A 14,059-nucleotide genomic window follows, 5' to 3' on the forward strand; every position below is an offset into this window, starting at 1 on the left:
AAGTCTTTTTTTTCCACACCTCAAACTCCTCCTACAGATTTAATGCTACAAGCTTCAAACTTGGCCATGTTACTCTTAAGACATGGGGGCAAAAATTCATGGAGAAACTTTTCCAAACTCTGAACGGTGTAGGCGTGGCCAGAGGTTAAAATCGTGTGATGGCGTTTGTGATATGAAAGCCTTATCATCATCGTAAAGTCATGAAACTTGGTACACACGTCCACCCTGACGACCTCGTACGTATGTAAAGGGTATTGTGTGTGGGCGGAGCAAAATGGCTCAGTGGCGCCCCCTAGAAATTTTCCAAAACCCCTATGCATTGGGGTTATTGTGTGCTCGTACGTACGCAATGGGAATCGTGCGTGTGGGCAGAGCTGCGCGACTACGGCGTCCAGCGCATGCCCAACGTACGCACATCCCAACGTGCGCACATCCCAACGTACGCACACTCGGTCCCGCTCACAGCTGCTTGCAGCTTTCTAGTTAGGGACCGAGCAGTGAAACTGCAAGGACCCTATTGTATCTGTAAGGTTTATTATTAGGGACCGAGCAGTGAAACTGCAAGGACCCTATTGTATCTGTAAGGTTTATTATTATTATTATTATTATTCTTTCTTATTCTTTGCAAAAGGTATGCGAAAACTCTGGAAATTTTGCGAGCGCCACGTGCTAGTCGACGACATGAAAGAATCTAAACATTATATCTTTGGGAGTTGCTCATTGGCTCTGTAGCGCCCCCTACGATGCTTAAAAATGGTGCCCGCAATGGGGTTAGTTTCGCGTAGGATAATGAAATTCGGTACACTCATTCACCATGCCCAGACGCACAAAAAAGTCTCTTGCCGCCATGGTCCCACGTACACAGGAAGGCGGCCATTTTGGATGGAAAGTGCGTTTTCGTGCCATTTTTGGCCGATTCCACGCCTTGCTTAAGATCGAACTTGTCCTACAGATTTAATGCTACAGACTTCAAACTTGGCCAGGTTACTCTTAAGACATGGGGGGGGGAATTCATGGAGAAACTTTTTCAAAACTTAAAGGGCGTGGGCGTGGCAACTCCTCAAAGTTCGATGACTCGCCATCACTCGCCACAAAAAATGAAGTCGCTTATAACTCCCACATACATTATCCAATCTGTCTCAAACTTCATACGGTGAATGCTGGACCCAGCCTGAACGCGTAGATATTATCATAACGACATCCACCTATAGCGCCACCTGCTGGGGGTTGGAAACATCTCTTTTTTTCCACATCTCGCATTTGATCGAACTCGTCCTACAGATTTAATGCTACAAGCTTCAAACTTGGCCAGATTACTCTTAAGACAAGGGGGAAAAGAGTCATGGAGAAACTTTTTCAAACCTCAAAGGGCGTGGCCGTGGCGACGCCTCAAAGTTATGACTCGCCATGAAGAATTAAGTCGCTTATAACTTCCACACTCATTATCCAATCTGTCCCAAACTTCATACGGTGAATGCTGGACCAAGCCTGAACGCGTACATATTATCATAGTGACATCCTCCTATAGCGCCACCTGCTGGTGGTCGGAAATGTCATTTTTTGCCACACCTCACATTTTATAAAACTCCTCCTACAGATTTAATGCTACAAGCTTCAAACTTAGCCAGGTTACTCTTAAGACATGGGGGCAAAAATTCATGGAGAAACTTTTCCAAACTCTGAACAATTCGGGCGTGGTCAGGCGGTGAAAATCGTGTGATGGTGTTTGTGATTTGAAAGCCTTATCATCATCACAACGTCATGAAACTTGGCACACACGTCCATCCTGAACACCTCGTACGTATGTGAAGGGTATCGTGTGTGGAAGGAGCAAAGTGGCTCAGTGGCGCCCCCTAGGGTACTTAAAAATGGTCCACACATTGGTGTTAGTTTTGCGTGGGACGACGAAATTCGGTACACTCATTCATCATGCCCAGACGCACAAAAAAGTCTCATGCCGCCATGGTCCCACGTCCACAGGAAGTCGGCCATTTTGGATGGAAAGTGCGTTTTCGTGCCATTTTTGACCGATTCTACACCTTGTATAAGATCGAACTTGTCCTACAGATTTAATGCTACAGACTTCAAACTTGGCCAGGTTACTCTTAAGACATGGGGGGAAAAATTCATGGAGAAACTTTTTCAAACCTCAAAGGGCGTGGGCGTGGCGACGCCACAAAGTTTGATGACTCGCCATCACTCGCCACAACAAATTAAGTTGCTTATAACTCCCACATACATTATCCAATCTGTCCCAAACTTCATACGGTGAATGCTGGACCCAGCCTGAACGCGTACATATTATCATAGTGACATCCACCCATAGCGCCACCTGCTGGTGGTTGGAAACATCTTTTTTTTTCACACCTCGCATTTGATCAAACTCCTCCTACATATTTAATGCTAAAATCTTCAAACTTGGCCAGGTTACTCTTAAGCTAGGGGGGAAGAAAACTCTTGAGAAGCTTTTCCAAACTCTGAACGGTGTGGGCGTGGCCAGGCGGTGACAATCGTGTGATGGCGTTTGTGATTTGAAAGCCTTATCATCATCGCAACTTAATGAAACTTGGCACACACGTCCACCCTGATGACCTCGTTCGTATGTGAAGGGTATCGTGTGTGGGCTGAGCAAAATGGCTCAGTGGCGCCCCCTAGAAATTTTCAAAAACCCCTCCGCATTGGAGTTATTATGTGCTCGTACGTACGCAGAGGGTATCGTGTGTGTGGGCAGAGCTGCGGCTCCAGCGTCCAGCGCATGCCCCAACGTGCGCACATCCCAACGTACGCACACCTCGGTCCCGCTCACAGCTGCTTGCAGCTTTCTAGTTATTATTCTTTCTTTCTTATTCTTTGCAAAAGGTATGCGAAAACTCAGGAAATTTTGCGAGCGCCATCTGCCAGTCGACGACATGAAAGAATCTAAACTTTATATTTTTGGTAGTCGCTCATTGGCTCTGTAGCGCCCCCTACGATGGTTAAAAATTGTCCCCGCAATAGGATTAGTTTCGCGTGGGATGACGAAATTCGGTACACTCGTTCATCATGCCAAGACGCACAAAAAAGTCTCAGGCCGCCATGGTCCCACGTACACAGGAAGGCGGCCATTTTGGATGGAAAGTGCGTTTTCGTGCCATTTTTGGCCGATTCCACGCCTTGCTTAAGATCGAACTTGTCCTACAGATTTCATGCTACAGACTTCAAACTTGGCCAGGTTACTCTTAAGACATGGGGGGGGAAATTCATGGAGAAACTTTTTCAAAACTTAAAGGGCGTGGGCGTGGCAACTCCTCAAAGTTCGATGACTCGCCATCACTCGCCACAACAAATGAAGTCGCTTATAACTCCCACATACATTATCCAATCTGTCCCAAACTTCATACGGTGAATGCTGGACCTAGCCTGAACGCATACATATTATCATAACGACATCCACCTATAGCGCCACCTGCTGGTGGTCGGAAACATCTCTTTTTTTCCACATCTCGCATTTGATCGAACTCGTCCTACAGATTTAATGCTACAAGCTTCAAACTTGGCCAGATTACTCTTAAGACATGGGGGGAAAGAGTCATGGAGAAACTTTTTCAAACCTCAAAGGGCGTGGCCGTGGCGACGCCTCAAAGTTATGACTCGCCATGAAGAATTAAGTCGCTTATAACTTCCACACTCATTATCCAATCTGTCCCAAACTTCACACGGTGAATGCTGGACTCAGCCTGAACGCGTACATATTATCATAGTGACATCCTCCTATAGCGCCACCTGCTGGTGGTCGGAAATGTCATTTTTTGCCACACCTCACATTTTATAAAACTCCTCCTACAGATTTAATGCTACAAGCTTCAAACTTAGCCAGGTTACTCTTAAGACATGGGGGCAAATATTCATGGAGAAACTTTTCCAAACTCTGAACAATTCGGGCGTGGTCAGGCGGTGAAAAACGTGTGATGGTGTTTGTGATTTGAAAGCCTTATCATCATCACAACGTCATAAAACTTGGCACACACGTCCATCCTGAACACCTCGTACGTATGTGAAGGGTATCGTGTGTGGGCGGAGCAAAGTGGCTCAGTGGCGCCCCCTAGGGTACTTAAAAATGGTCCACACATTGGGGTTAGTTTTGCGTGGGACGACGAAATTCGGTACACTCATTCATCATGCCCAGACGCACAAAAAAGTCTCATGCCGCCATGGTCCCACGTCCACAGGAAGTCGGCCATTTTGGATGGAAAGTGCGTTTTCGTGCCATTTTTGACCGATTCTACACCTTGTATAAGATCGAACTTGTCCTACAGATTTAATGCTACAGACTTCAAACTTGGCCAGGCTACTCTTAAGACATGGGGGGAAAAATTCATGGAGAAACTTTTTCAAACCTCAAAGGGCGTGGGCGTGGCGACGCCTCAAAGTTCTATGACTCGCCATCACTCGCCACAACAAATTAAGTTGCTTATAACTCCCACATACATTATCCAATCTGTCCCAAACTTCATACGGTGAATGCTGGACCCAGCCTGAACGCGTACATATTATCATAGTGACATCCACCCATAGCGCCACCTGCTGGTGGTTGGAAACATCTTTTTTTTTCACACCTCGCATTTGATCAAACTCCTCCTACATATTTAATGGTAAAATCTTCAAACTTGGCCAGGTTACTCTTAAGCTAGGGGGGAAGAAAACTCTTGAGAAGCTTTTCCAAACTCTGAACGGTGTGGGCGTGGCCAGGCGGTGACAATCGTGTGATGGCGATTGTGATTTGAAAGCCTTATCATCATCGCAACTTAATGAAACTTGGCACACACGTCCACCCTGATGACCTCGTTCGTATGTGAAGGGTATCGTGTGTGGGCTGAGCAAAATGGCTCAGTGGCGCCCCCTAGAAATTTTCAAAAACCCCTCCGCATTGGAGTTATTATGTCCTCGTACGTACGCAGAGGGTATCGTGTGTGTGGGCAGAGCTGCGGCTCCAGCGTCCAGCGCATGCCCCAACGTGCGCATATCCCAACGTACGCACACCTCGGTCCCGCTCACAGCTGCTTGCAGCTTTCTAGTTATTATTATTATTCTTTCTTTCTTTCTTTCTTTCTTTCTTATTCTTTGCAAAAGGTATGCGAAAACTCACGAAATTTTGCGAGCGCCACGTGCTAGTCGACGACATGAAAGAATCTAAACATTATATCTTTGGGAGTTGCTCATTGGCTCTGTAGCGCCCTCTACGATGCTTAAAAATGGTGCCCGCAATGGGGTTAGTTTCGCGTAGGACAATGAAATTCGGTACACTCATTCACCATGCCCAGACGCACAAAAAAGTCTCATGCCGCCATGGTCCCACGTACACAGGAAGGCGGCCATTTTGGATGGAAAGTGCGTTTTCGTGCCATTTTTGGCCGATTCCACGCCTTGCTTAAGATCGAACTTGTCCTACAGATTTAATGCTACAGACTTCAAACTTGGCCAGGTTACTCTTAAGACTTGGGGGGGGGGAATTCATGGAGAAACTTTTTCAAAACTTAAAGGGCGTGGGCGTGGCAACTCCTCAAATTTCGATGACTCGCCATCACTCGCCACAAAAAATGAAGTCGCTTATAACTCCCACATACATTATCCAATCTGTCCCAAACTTCATACGGTGAATGCTGGACCCAGCCTGAATGCGTACATATTATCATAACGACATCCACCTATAGCGCCACCTGCTGGGGGTTGGAAACATCTCTTTTTTTCCACATCTCGCATTTGATCGAACTCGTCCTACAGATTTAATGCTACAAGCTTCAAACTTGGCCAGATTACTCTTAAGACATGGGGGGAAAGAGTCATGGAGAAACTTTTTCAAACCTCAAAGGGCGTGGCCGTGGCGACGCCTCAAAGTTATGACTCGCCATGAAGAATTAAGTCGCTTATAACTTCCACACTCATTATCCAATCTGTCCCAAACTTCATACGGTGAATGCTGGACCAAGCCTGAACGCGTACATATTATCATAGTGACATCCTCCTATAGCGCCACCTGCTGGTGGTCGGAAATGTCATTTTTTGCCACACCTCACATTTTATAAAACTCCTCCTACAGATTTAATGCTACAAGCTTCAAACTTAGCCAGGTTACTCTTAAGACATGGGGGCAAAAATTCATGGAGAAACTTTTCCAAACTCTGAACAATTCGGGCGTGGTCAGGCGGTGAAAATCGTGTGATGGTGTTTGTGATTTGAAAGCCTTATCATCATCACAACGTCATGAAACTTGGCACACACGTCCATCCTGAACACCTCGTACGTATGTGAAGGGTATCGTGTGTGGAAGGAGCAAAGTGGCTCAGTGGCGCCCCCTAGGGTACTTAAAAATGGTCCACACATTGGGGTTAGTTTTGCGTGGGACGACGAAATTCGGTACACTCATTCATCATGCCCAGACGCACAAAAAAGTCTCATGCCGCCATGGTCCCACGTCCACAGGAAGTCGGCCATTTTGGATGGAAAGTGCGTTTTCGTGCCATTTTTGACCGATTCTACACCTTGTATAAGATCGAACTTGTCCTACAGATTTAATGCTACAGACTTCAAACTTGGCCAGGTTACTCTTAAGACATGGGGGGAAAAATTCATGGAGAAACTTTTTCAAACCTCAAAGGGCGTGGGCGTGGCGACGCCTCAAAGTTTGATGACTCGCCATCACTCGCCACAACAAATTAAGTTGCTTATAACTCCCACATACATTATCCAATCTGTCCCAAACTTCATACGGTGAATGCTGGACCCAGCCTGAACGCGTACATATTATCATAGTGACATCCACCCATAGCGCCACCTGCTGGTGGTTGGAAACATCTTTTTTTTTCACACCTCGCATTTGATCAAACTCCTCCTACATATTTAATGCTAAAATCTTCAAACTTGGCCAGGTTACTCTTAAGCTAGGGGGGAAGAAAACTCTTGAGAAGCTTTTCCAAACTCTGAACGGTGTGGGCGTGGCCAGGCGGTGACAATCGTGTGATGGCGTTTGTGATTTGAAAGCCTTATCATCATCGCAACTTAATGAAACTTGGCACACACGTCCACCCTGATGACCTCGTTCGTATGTGAAGGGTATCGTGTGTGGGCTGAGCAAAATGGCTCAGTGGCGCCCCCTAGAAATTTTCAAAAACCCCTCCGCATTGGAGTTATTATGTGCTCGTACGTACGCAGAGGGTATCGTGTGTGTGGGCAGAGCTGCGGCTCCAGCGTCCAGCGCATGCCCCAACGTGCGCACATCCCAACGTACGCACACCTCGGTCCCGCTCACAGCTGCTTGCAGCTTTCTAGTTTTTTATTGTTACTTATATAAATAATGACTTAGATTTGTTCTAGTCAAAGAAGCTAACAAAGCAAAGTGAGCATTTAGCCAACAAAACCTTCTTGGCTTAGTTCTGTAGTTTTTTTTTGTTTTAGCATTATCTAATTAGTAATTACTTTGTTCGTACTAATTTCTGGCTCTGTGTGGGAATGGGAACGTTACACAAACTGACACCAGACTCAGGTGTTCACATGCAAAGACTAAATCCAGAGGCCGGAGAATCCCTGCACGGTCTCCATGAAGAGTTATTCATTTCTAAGAATTTTCGTATCCCTGCTGTCCCTCATTTTTTACTGTAGATGGTTTGAGAATCTGACAGATGAGCTTTAAAGCCATTGTGGCAAAGAGCAGCAACTGCTTCTCTCCTCACTAAATCCCTCTGGATAATCCTGATTGGGACATCAAGGTTCAGATGAAATTGCACATATTGGCTGACCCGCTATGGCTTGAGGAGGTGAAGACGGCACTGAATACAGCGAGATAAAGAGTTGGAAAACACTGAGAGAAAGCTTCATTCTCCTGGTTGTGACATTTACCATGACAGTGTCGGCTCTATGGTAGATGGTAGCACTTCTGCACACAGTATCTAGAGAGCTTTACAGCCATGAAGACCTAGAAATAGAAGTTTGCCATCAATGCTGCCACAGCGGGAGGTCAGAAAAGTCTGGAAAGCTTTTGGACAGATACTGAATTGCTGCTCTTGAAGCCTTAGCAAAGTATATACCTTTAACTTGGGCTCCAGCTTCTGATGGGGCAGAAAGGGGATTTGTGTTTGTATGCGAGTTAGATACCTCACCTTTCATATAGCTAGAGCTCCAAGTCAATGGTTTTGCTTGTAAACAAATGGTGGTGATAAAATGTACTGCAGACAAATAAATAATGTAATTAATCAAAAAATAAATTACTTTTCTTTTTTTTTTTTTCTTAAAAAGAGTCAAGAGATCGATGAAAAGTTAGCTGCTGGGGTTATGATATTATTGTAATAAAGGTCAAATTACTTTATTCTGAACTCAAATGTCAACCTGATGGGTGGTGCGAGATGCATTTTTCAAATGATAAATATTCACTACCAGGAGCTTCGTGATTTGAACACCTAAAACACCTTCAGAAACATAAAAAAAAAAAAACAAGACATCCTTTTTATTTCATTGTCGTTTCATGTGCCATCTAACATATCCATGATGATCTGCATTATGGTTTTATGTTATTTGGAAATCCGTCAATGGGGAAAAACAAAATGAAAAACAAGGAAACCTCAGACAGTGGAGCTGTGAAATTGTAGCCTAATTGAGTCGAAGAGCAAAATCCTTTTGGTGCTGTGTGTGCAAGCTTGCGTCACCTGGTCATTTCTCCTCCTCCTCCTCCCAGACGTTCAGACATGTCCAGGCCCAGCAGCGCTTGCGTTCTGACGCCTCCACTAGTTGTTATGGTCACTAGCTTGTTGCCCACCAACCACGTCATACTGCGACCTCCTGCCAAAAGAAACTCTGCGATGGGAGACCTAAAAGACAGTCGAAGGCCAACATCATCATCGCTACAGGTTCTCTCTATTGTCCCCAAAAAAGAGAAATAACACGATTTAATCAAAGATTAAAAGGTCATCGCCGACCTCTTGGGCAGTGCAGAGAAGTTGGAAAACACATATCGGGCCATCATGTCCAGACAAGTCTCTGTGAGCTCCAGGTGGACGGTCTTGAGCCCCTCGTCTGCCTGAGTCACTGCATTTTCATCTGCAGAGCCCAGACTGCAGGTCGTGGTTGAGGTGTGCATCCTATATACGAGGAAAAGGAGAGCTCGATAAACAACAGCAGAGGGTGTACAGGAGAAAGAGAAGGGCACGCTTAGTCATGAAAATACAATCAGTGCACATAGACATGCAAGCTCTTTTCATTAAAACTCAGTAATGACAACAAACCAATGCTCAAGTATCTAGCGATGCCACATGCAAGACAGGCATTCATATGCAAGCATGCATACGCAGGTATGAATTCACTATATAATCATTACATTTTCTCAAGCACACAAACACAGACATGAACTGGGACATGGTCTAAGTGGCCTCAGAGATGTGATGCTTCCCCCTTTTTCTCTCCCCAAATGCAAATATGTTTTGGTATTCTGAAGGGACCTGTTTTCTAACATCTTTTAAAAACCAGCATGTGGAAGCAATGCGTGAGTGAAATTACTCAACTCCAAGGAAGCTAATTTTCTTCATTAGTGTTCACTGTTAAAGTGAGCAAGGGCCTCTTTGTATTCATGAGAATTCTTACTGTGTGCTCTACAAATAAAGCAGGTTGAGAGCACATGTACAGAAGCTAGCGTCCGTCTCACTCAACCCTCCAGAGGCACTGGACGAGCACTGAAAGCCTGGCTTGCTGCTCGTAATGAGCTATTTGAAACAACAGTCCAGCCCGACTGAGATGTCTCTGTTCATCCCAGTAAGGAGTTTTCAGGGCAGGTAGGAGCTTCTTAGCCAAACCCCGAGGAAAAAAGAAATTAAGCTACAAATATCAAAACAAACTTGGATGCAAGTGATTTGGGGTACCTGTCATTATAAACTCTTCTAGGTTTATTTGTCTCAGTCCTGCAACTATTCTATTCAATAACATGTATTGTTTTTTATATATATATATATATATATATATATATATATACATACACATACACAAATAATGGTTTCGGAAGGGCTATATTGACAGGAATCAGTCAGCCTCAAAACATGTATTATATAGTCCAATTCAAGCATGTTTAAAATCATTCAGTCATGAAAGTATATGTACAAAAGGAGACCTTCTATACTCTTGTGGAGATTTTTTAGAGCTTTTGGATGGGGTAAGATAAAACCTCACACTCAGACCAAGTCCTAGAATGCGAATCAACAACTATTCAACACTCACCTTTCCTCGTATCAAACAATTCATTTTTCAATTCAATATCTCGTGGATACATTTGCCAAAAAACATGACCATGAAATCCTCAAGACTGGAACAGGGTTCATTCATTCTTTGTTGATGCATTCACATTGTACTTCTTTTCACTGAAATCCTTCAATTCGAACCCTTTAAAACTGAATGAAGCCGAGTGTTTATGGCTTGTCAGCAATGACAGACTTTTGTTTAAAAATGTCTCCGTTAAGTCTGAAAGATTAAAGCATGGTCACGTTGTTTGGGATGGAATCGGATCTCAAGTTTAACAGTCTCACACATAATCTACTGTCTAACCCTGATTGAAAGATTTGCAGCCATGTAGCCAGTTGAAGCAGTTTAAACAGATCTACACTGCAGTTGTTTAATTACATACAGCCTTGTGTTTGACTTTGAAATTTCCTACATCAAACAGTAGTTTCAGACATACAAAGTGCTGAGCTTTTGCTGCCATCTACTGAACAGCAGAGGTGTGACACTCAGTGCAGCAGCACTGCAGCCACATCCGACAACTGCAGTGTTTGATCTACTTCTGTTACAAACTCGCGCAGTTCAGCCAAGCGGACATAAGCATAAAATAAGTCAAAAATGAGTGAGACAGACAGTGTTTGTGAGGATGTGTGTGTGGCGATGTGGATGACTTGTTGATTAAACTTGTCAAAAGTTCACCTCAGATCAGTTACCCCTAACTTCCCACACTAGGAGATTGCCATGGCCATAGTAGCACAGTGGATGTTTGAGTGGAGCCAAACAAAACCAAGAAGATGTCAAGCAAGCAAACAAAGCTGTTGTGTAGCTTTTGTGCCCGTCACTGGAAGCAGAAGTGCCCAGCCCCCTCAGCAGGAGGGAGCCAAGGTTGCAGTTGTTGTCAGAGAAGAAAATAAGATCCCACCATTTTTGAAGACACACATGCTTGGCACCAGTCCCCTCCTGGCATTCATTTTTTGTTAGGCCAATCAAAACCAGTCGGCAATACACCCAGCAAAACAAAAACAAGAGTCAAAGCACAGACAAAAAAACTAAACAAAAAAACACAGTAAATCAAAAGCAAGGTCTGTTAGAGCAAAATCAAAGAGAAAAACATCAATGTGGACCGAGATGTTTTCCAGCATCTTCTACAAACACTGCATGCAAAAGTAAATCATAAAAACAAAATCTAAAACAGCCCAAGTACGACCACAGCCGAAAACTAATCAAGAAAAAGTGGACACACACCTTCCTCCAGCATGCACCACCCACTCCAGGTGTCCCTGGCAACAAACCTCCCCAACACCCCACCAACGGACCCGCATGACAATGACCCTACACCCCATCAACCATCCCATGGAGGAAGCAACAAGTGTTTACGTTGTTATATGTTTTTGTTTTGTTACCCGGGAGGTTCTTCTCTAACCTGCGGACCGCGTGTTCGGAGACGCTGATGCTGCGGGAGCGGAAAGCGTCCATGGCTGAAAGGTCCCTCAGCTCTTTAACTGGAGAGCTGCTGCTATTGGCTACAGCTGCTGCTGCCTTTGCCACTTTTGCCGCCCGCAGACTGGGCGATGAGGAGTATCCGGGGCAAAGGGGCGAGGGAAGCGGGCCAGGGTAGGCATTATGGTAGCGTTGGGCAGTAAGGGAATGGGTCATCATGAGTGTGGCAGTGGTTTGGGAGTGAAGGGGAAAGTGGTTTCAAAGTATATCAGGAGACAGTAGGAATCATCACCCAAGCACCAAAGCAACATGAGCAGGTGATCAGGGACATACACCACGCAGGGGGAGGGGGATACATAGCACAAAGGTCAAAGGGCAGGTGTCACATGAGGAAGGGGCCAGGAGCAATGTGGGAGGGATCCAGGATGACACAACCACCCCCCAAAACCACAACCACAATGCAGCACCAAATCGCAGGAGGCAGCGGAGGGGGTCAAATGAAGAAAAAACAAAAGAAGGTGAAAATTAACAGCAGTGAACATCATGAAATCAGATTACAGAAGAGTGGAGAAAGAATAGAGGAGTTCTTTTAAAGAAAAAAAGGGTAAACATTCACTAAACCAAAAACAGACAAGCTACAAGCAGAGGGTAAAACAGCCTCTGCTACTCAAAGGAAAACACACAAAATATTCAGGAGAGCAACAAAATGAGCATCATTTCACACAGCAGGTTTAAAGTGACGGCAACAACTAGTACAACACAAGTATAGTAGTAGGGATGGACTCAGCACAGGCCTTACATAATAAAGAAGTTGACACAACAACAGAAAAAAAACTGAAAAATGGTGGAATAAACCTGCAGGTTGGAGTACAGCAAGTCTGAGATAAATACTAAAGATCACATACTAACATCACATTTATAGTTTAATATAAAGTTTGATAATAATAATCTTGGCAATATAACCAGGAAAAGCTTTCTTTTAGTCAACTCATAAATGTTCATTTTGAAATCTGACATGCTGAGCTCCAATCCCACAGAGGACAATGAGCGGCACCAGGATGATGAAACCACAATATGAAAGACTGAAGGTGAGCTGATATGAAAGATCAGTAGAAACTAATATTAGCAAAGACATTATGCATTATGGAGTCTAATGGGGAGAGAGCTTTGTTACTAGAGCAGCAAAGGTGACATGAAGTTATCAAAATGGAAGCACATGGGGACCGAACTAACTTTTGAAAGTATGTGAAGAAAAGATACTTTTTAAAACAACAAACAAAAGAAGAAGATTTGACAAAATGCTACAATGAATTTTTGAGCAAAAGAAGAATTAGTAGACATAGGGAAGCGGTGTCATTGAATGCAATGCACTGGGAAAAAAGCCGGTTTAACTAGGACATCGTCCAAACTAATGTTTCCAGAACATCTCTCTAGCGATCTCTGACCACACAGGAACACCCAAACAAGAGGAAATGAGTTTAGTCTGCAGTCTGAACAGGATACACTTACGTTCAGTTGGCCAATTAGGAGGTGGACGACCAACAACAAGAGAGTAACACCTTACTGAGAAAAGCATCCTTACACGTCCACGGGAAAGACATTTGTCTGTGTTTACTGTTAACATAAACACAACTCAGATGCCGATGAGTGTCAGAAGGACGGAGACTCTGTTGTCCTTTCCTAATGACATTATTAGGTATTTATTACAAAGAAACAGGTGGTGGACAAAATACGAAGAAAAAGAAAAAAAACTGATAATGATGCGATCAAGGAGATGATCCGTATGAGGAACTGAAGTAAAAGAAGATCTTAAAATGTAAAAATCATCAAAAATGGATCAAATGAACCAATGATCACCATGGCAACCTGAGAGGAGTCGCTGCAACTATCACACGTCATGCTGAGTCCGATGTTACCCCGGCAACCCCACCAACCCTCTAACACGACAACAGCCACATGGGCAGAGTGCAGCTGCAGGTTTGCACATTAGCTGAGTGTGAATATGCGCCTTTACCTTTTGGGCCTTTCGTTGAGGCTGGTGCTTCGTGCACGAAACGGGCTTTGCTCGTGGCCATCGTCGAACGGCAGCAAGGCATTGGAACGCAAACCCTGAAGAACCACATAAAGACGTTAATGTAGAGACAAAAAGACAAAAAGTGAAACGCATTCAAAGGTCAGATCAGGGTGTGCAGCAGTCTTGGATAAAAGACGACATGTTGATTCATCAAAAAGGGATGAAGGTTGGTGGATTTTATGTTTGAGTTCCATAATTTATGGATGAAGCCTGAATCAGACGCTTAGACAAAATCAGAGAAGAAGACAGGGACTTCCTTTTAAACTGAACACTACTTTTCTTTATACCTCACATTTGCACACTCAACCAGGCAAG

At 44.3% G+C, this 14,059-nt stretch overlaps 1 protein-coding gene across 4 annotated transcripts in view; it reads right to left on the bottom strand.

Annotated features, from left to right (window-relative positions):
* The window catches only part of tsc2 (TSC complex subunit 2), a 56,950-nt gene that overhangs the window by 25,815 nt on the left and 17,076 nt on the right, over positions 1–14,059 (bottom strand). For 3 of the 4 annotated variants that reach the window (XM_075463564.1, XM_075463565.1, XM_075463563.1), the window contains 4 exons: positions 13,685–13,779; positions 11,654–11,794; positions 8,946–9,107; positions 8,676–8,837 (listed from right to left, as the gene is read on the bottom strand). In XM_075463564.1, the coding sequence (XP_075319679.1) occupies positions 8,676–8,837; positions 8,946–9,107; positions 11,654–11,794; positions 13,685–13,779 (560 nt within the window). The remainder of the gene's footprint in view (positions 1–8,675; positions 8,838–8,945; positions 9,108–11,653; positions 11,795–13,684; positions 13,780–14,059) is intronic. The other variant, XM_075463566.1, reaches the window with a different exon arrangement.

This window comes from Odontesthes bonariensis, chromosome 4, assembly GCF_027942865.1.
Source record: "Odontesthes bonariensis isolate fOdoBon6 chromosome 4, fOdoBon6.hap1, whole genome shotgun sequence".
NCBI classification, from domain to species: Eukaryota; Metazoa; Chordata; class Actinopteri; order Atheriniformes; family Atherinopsidae; genus Odontesthes; species Odontesthes bonariensis.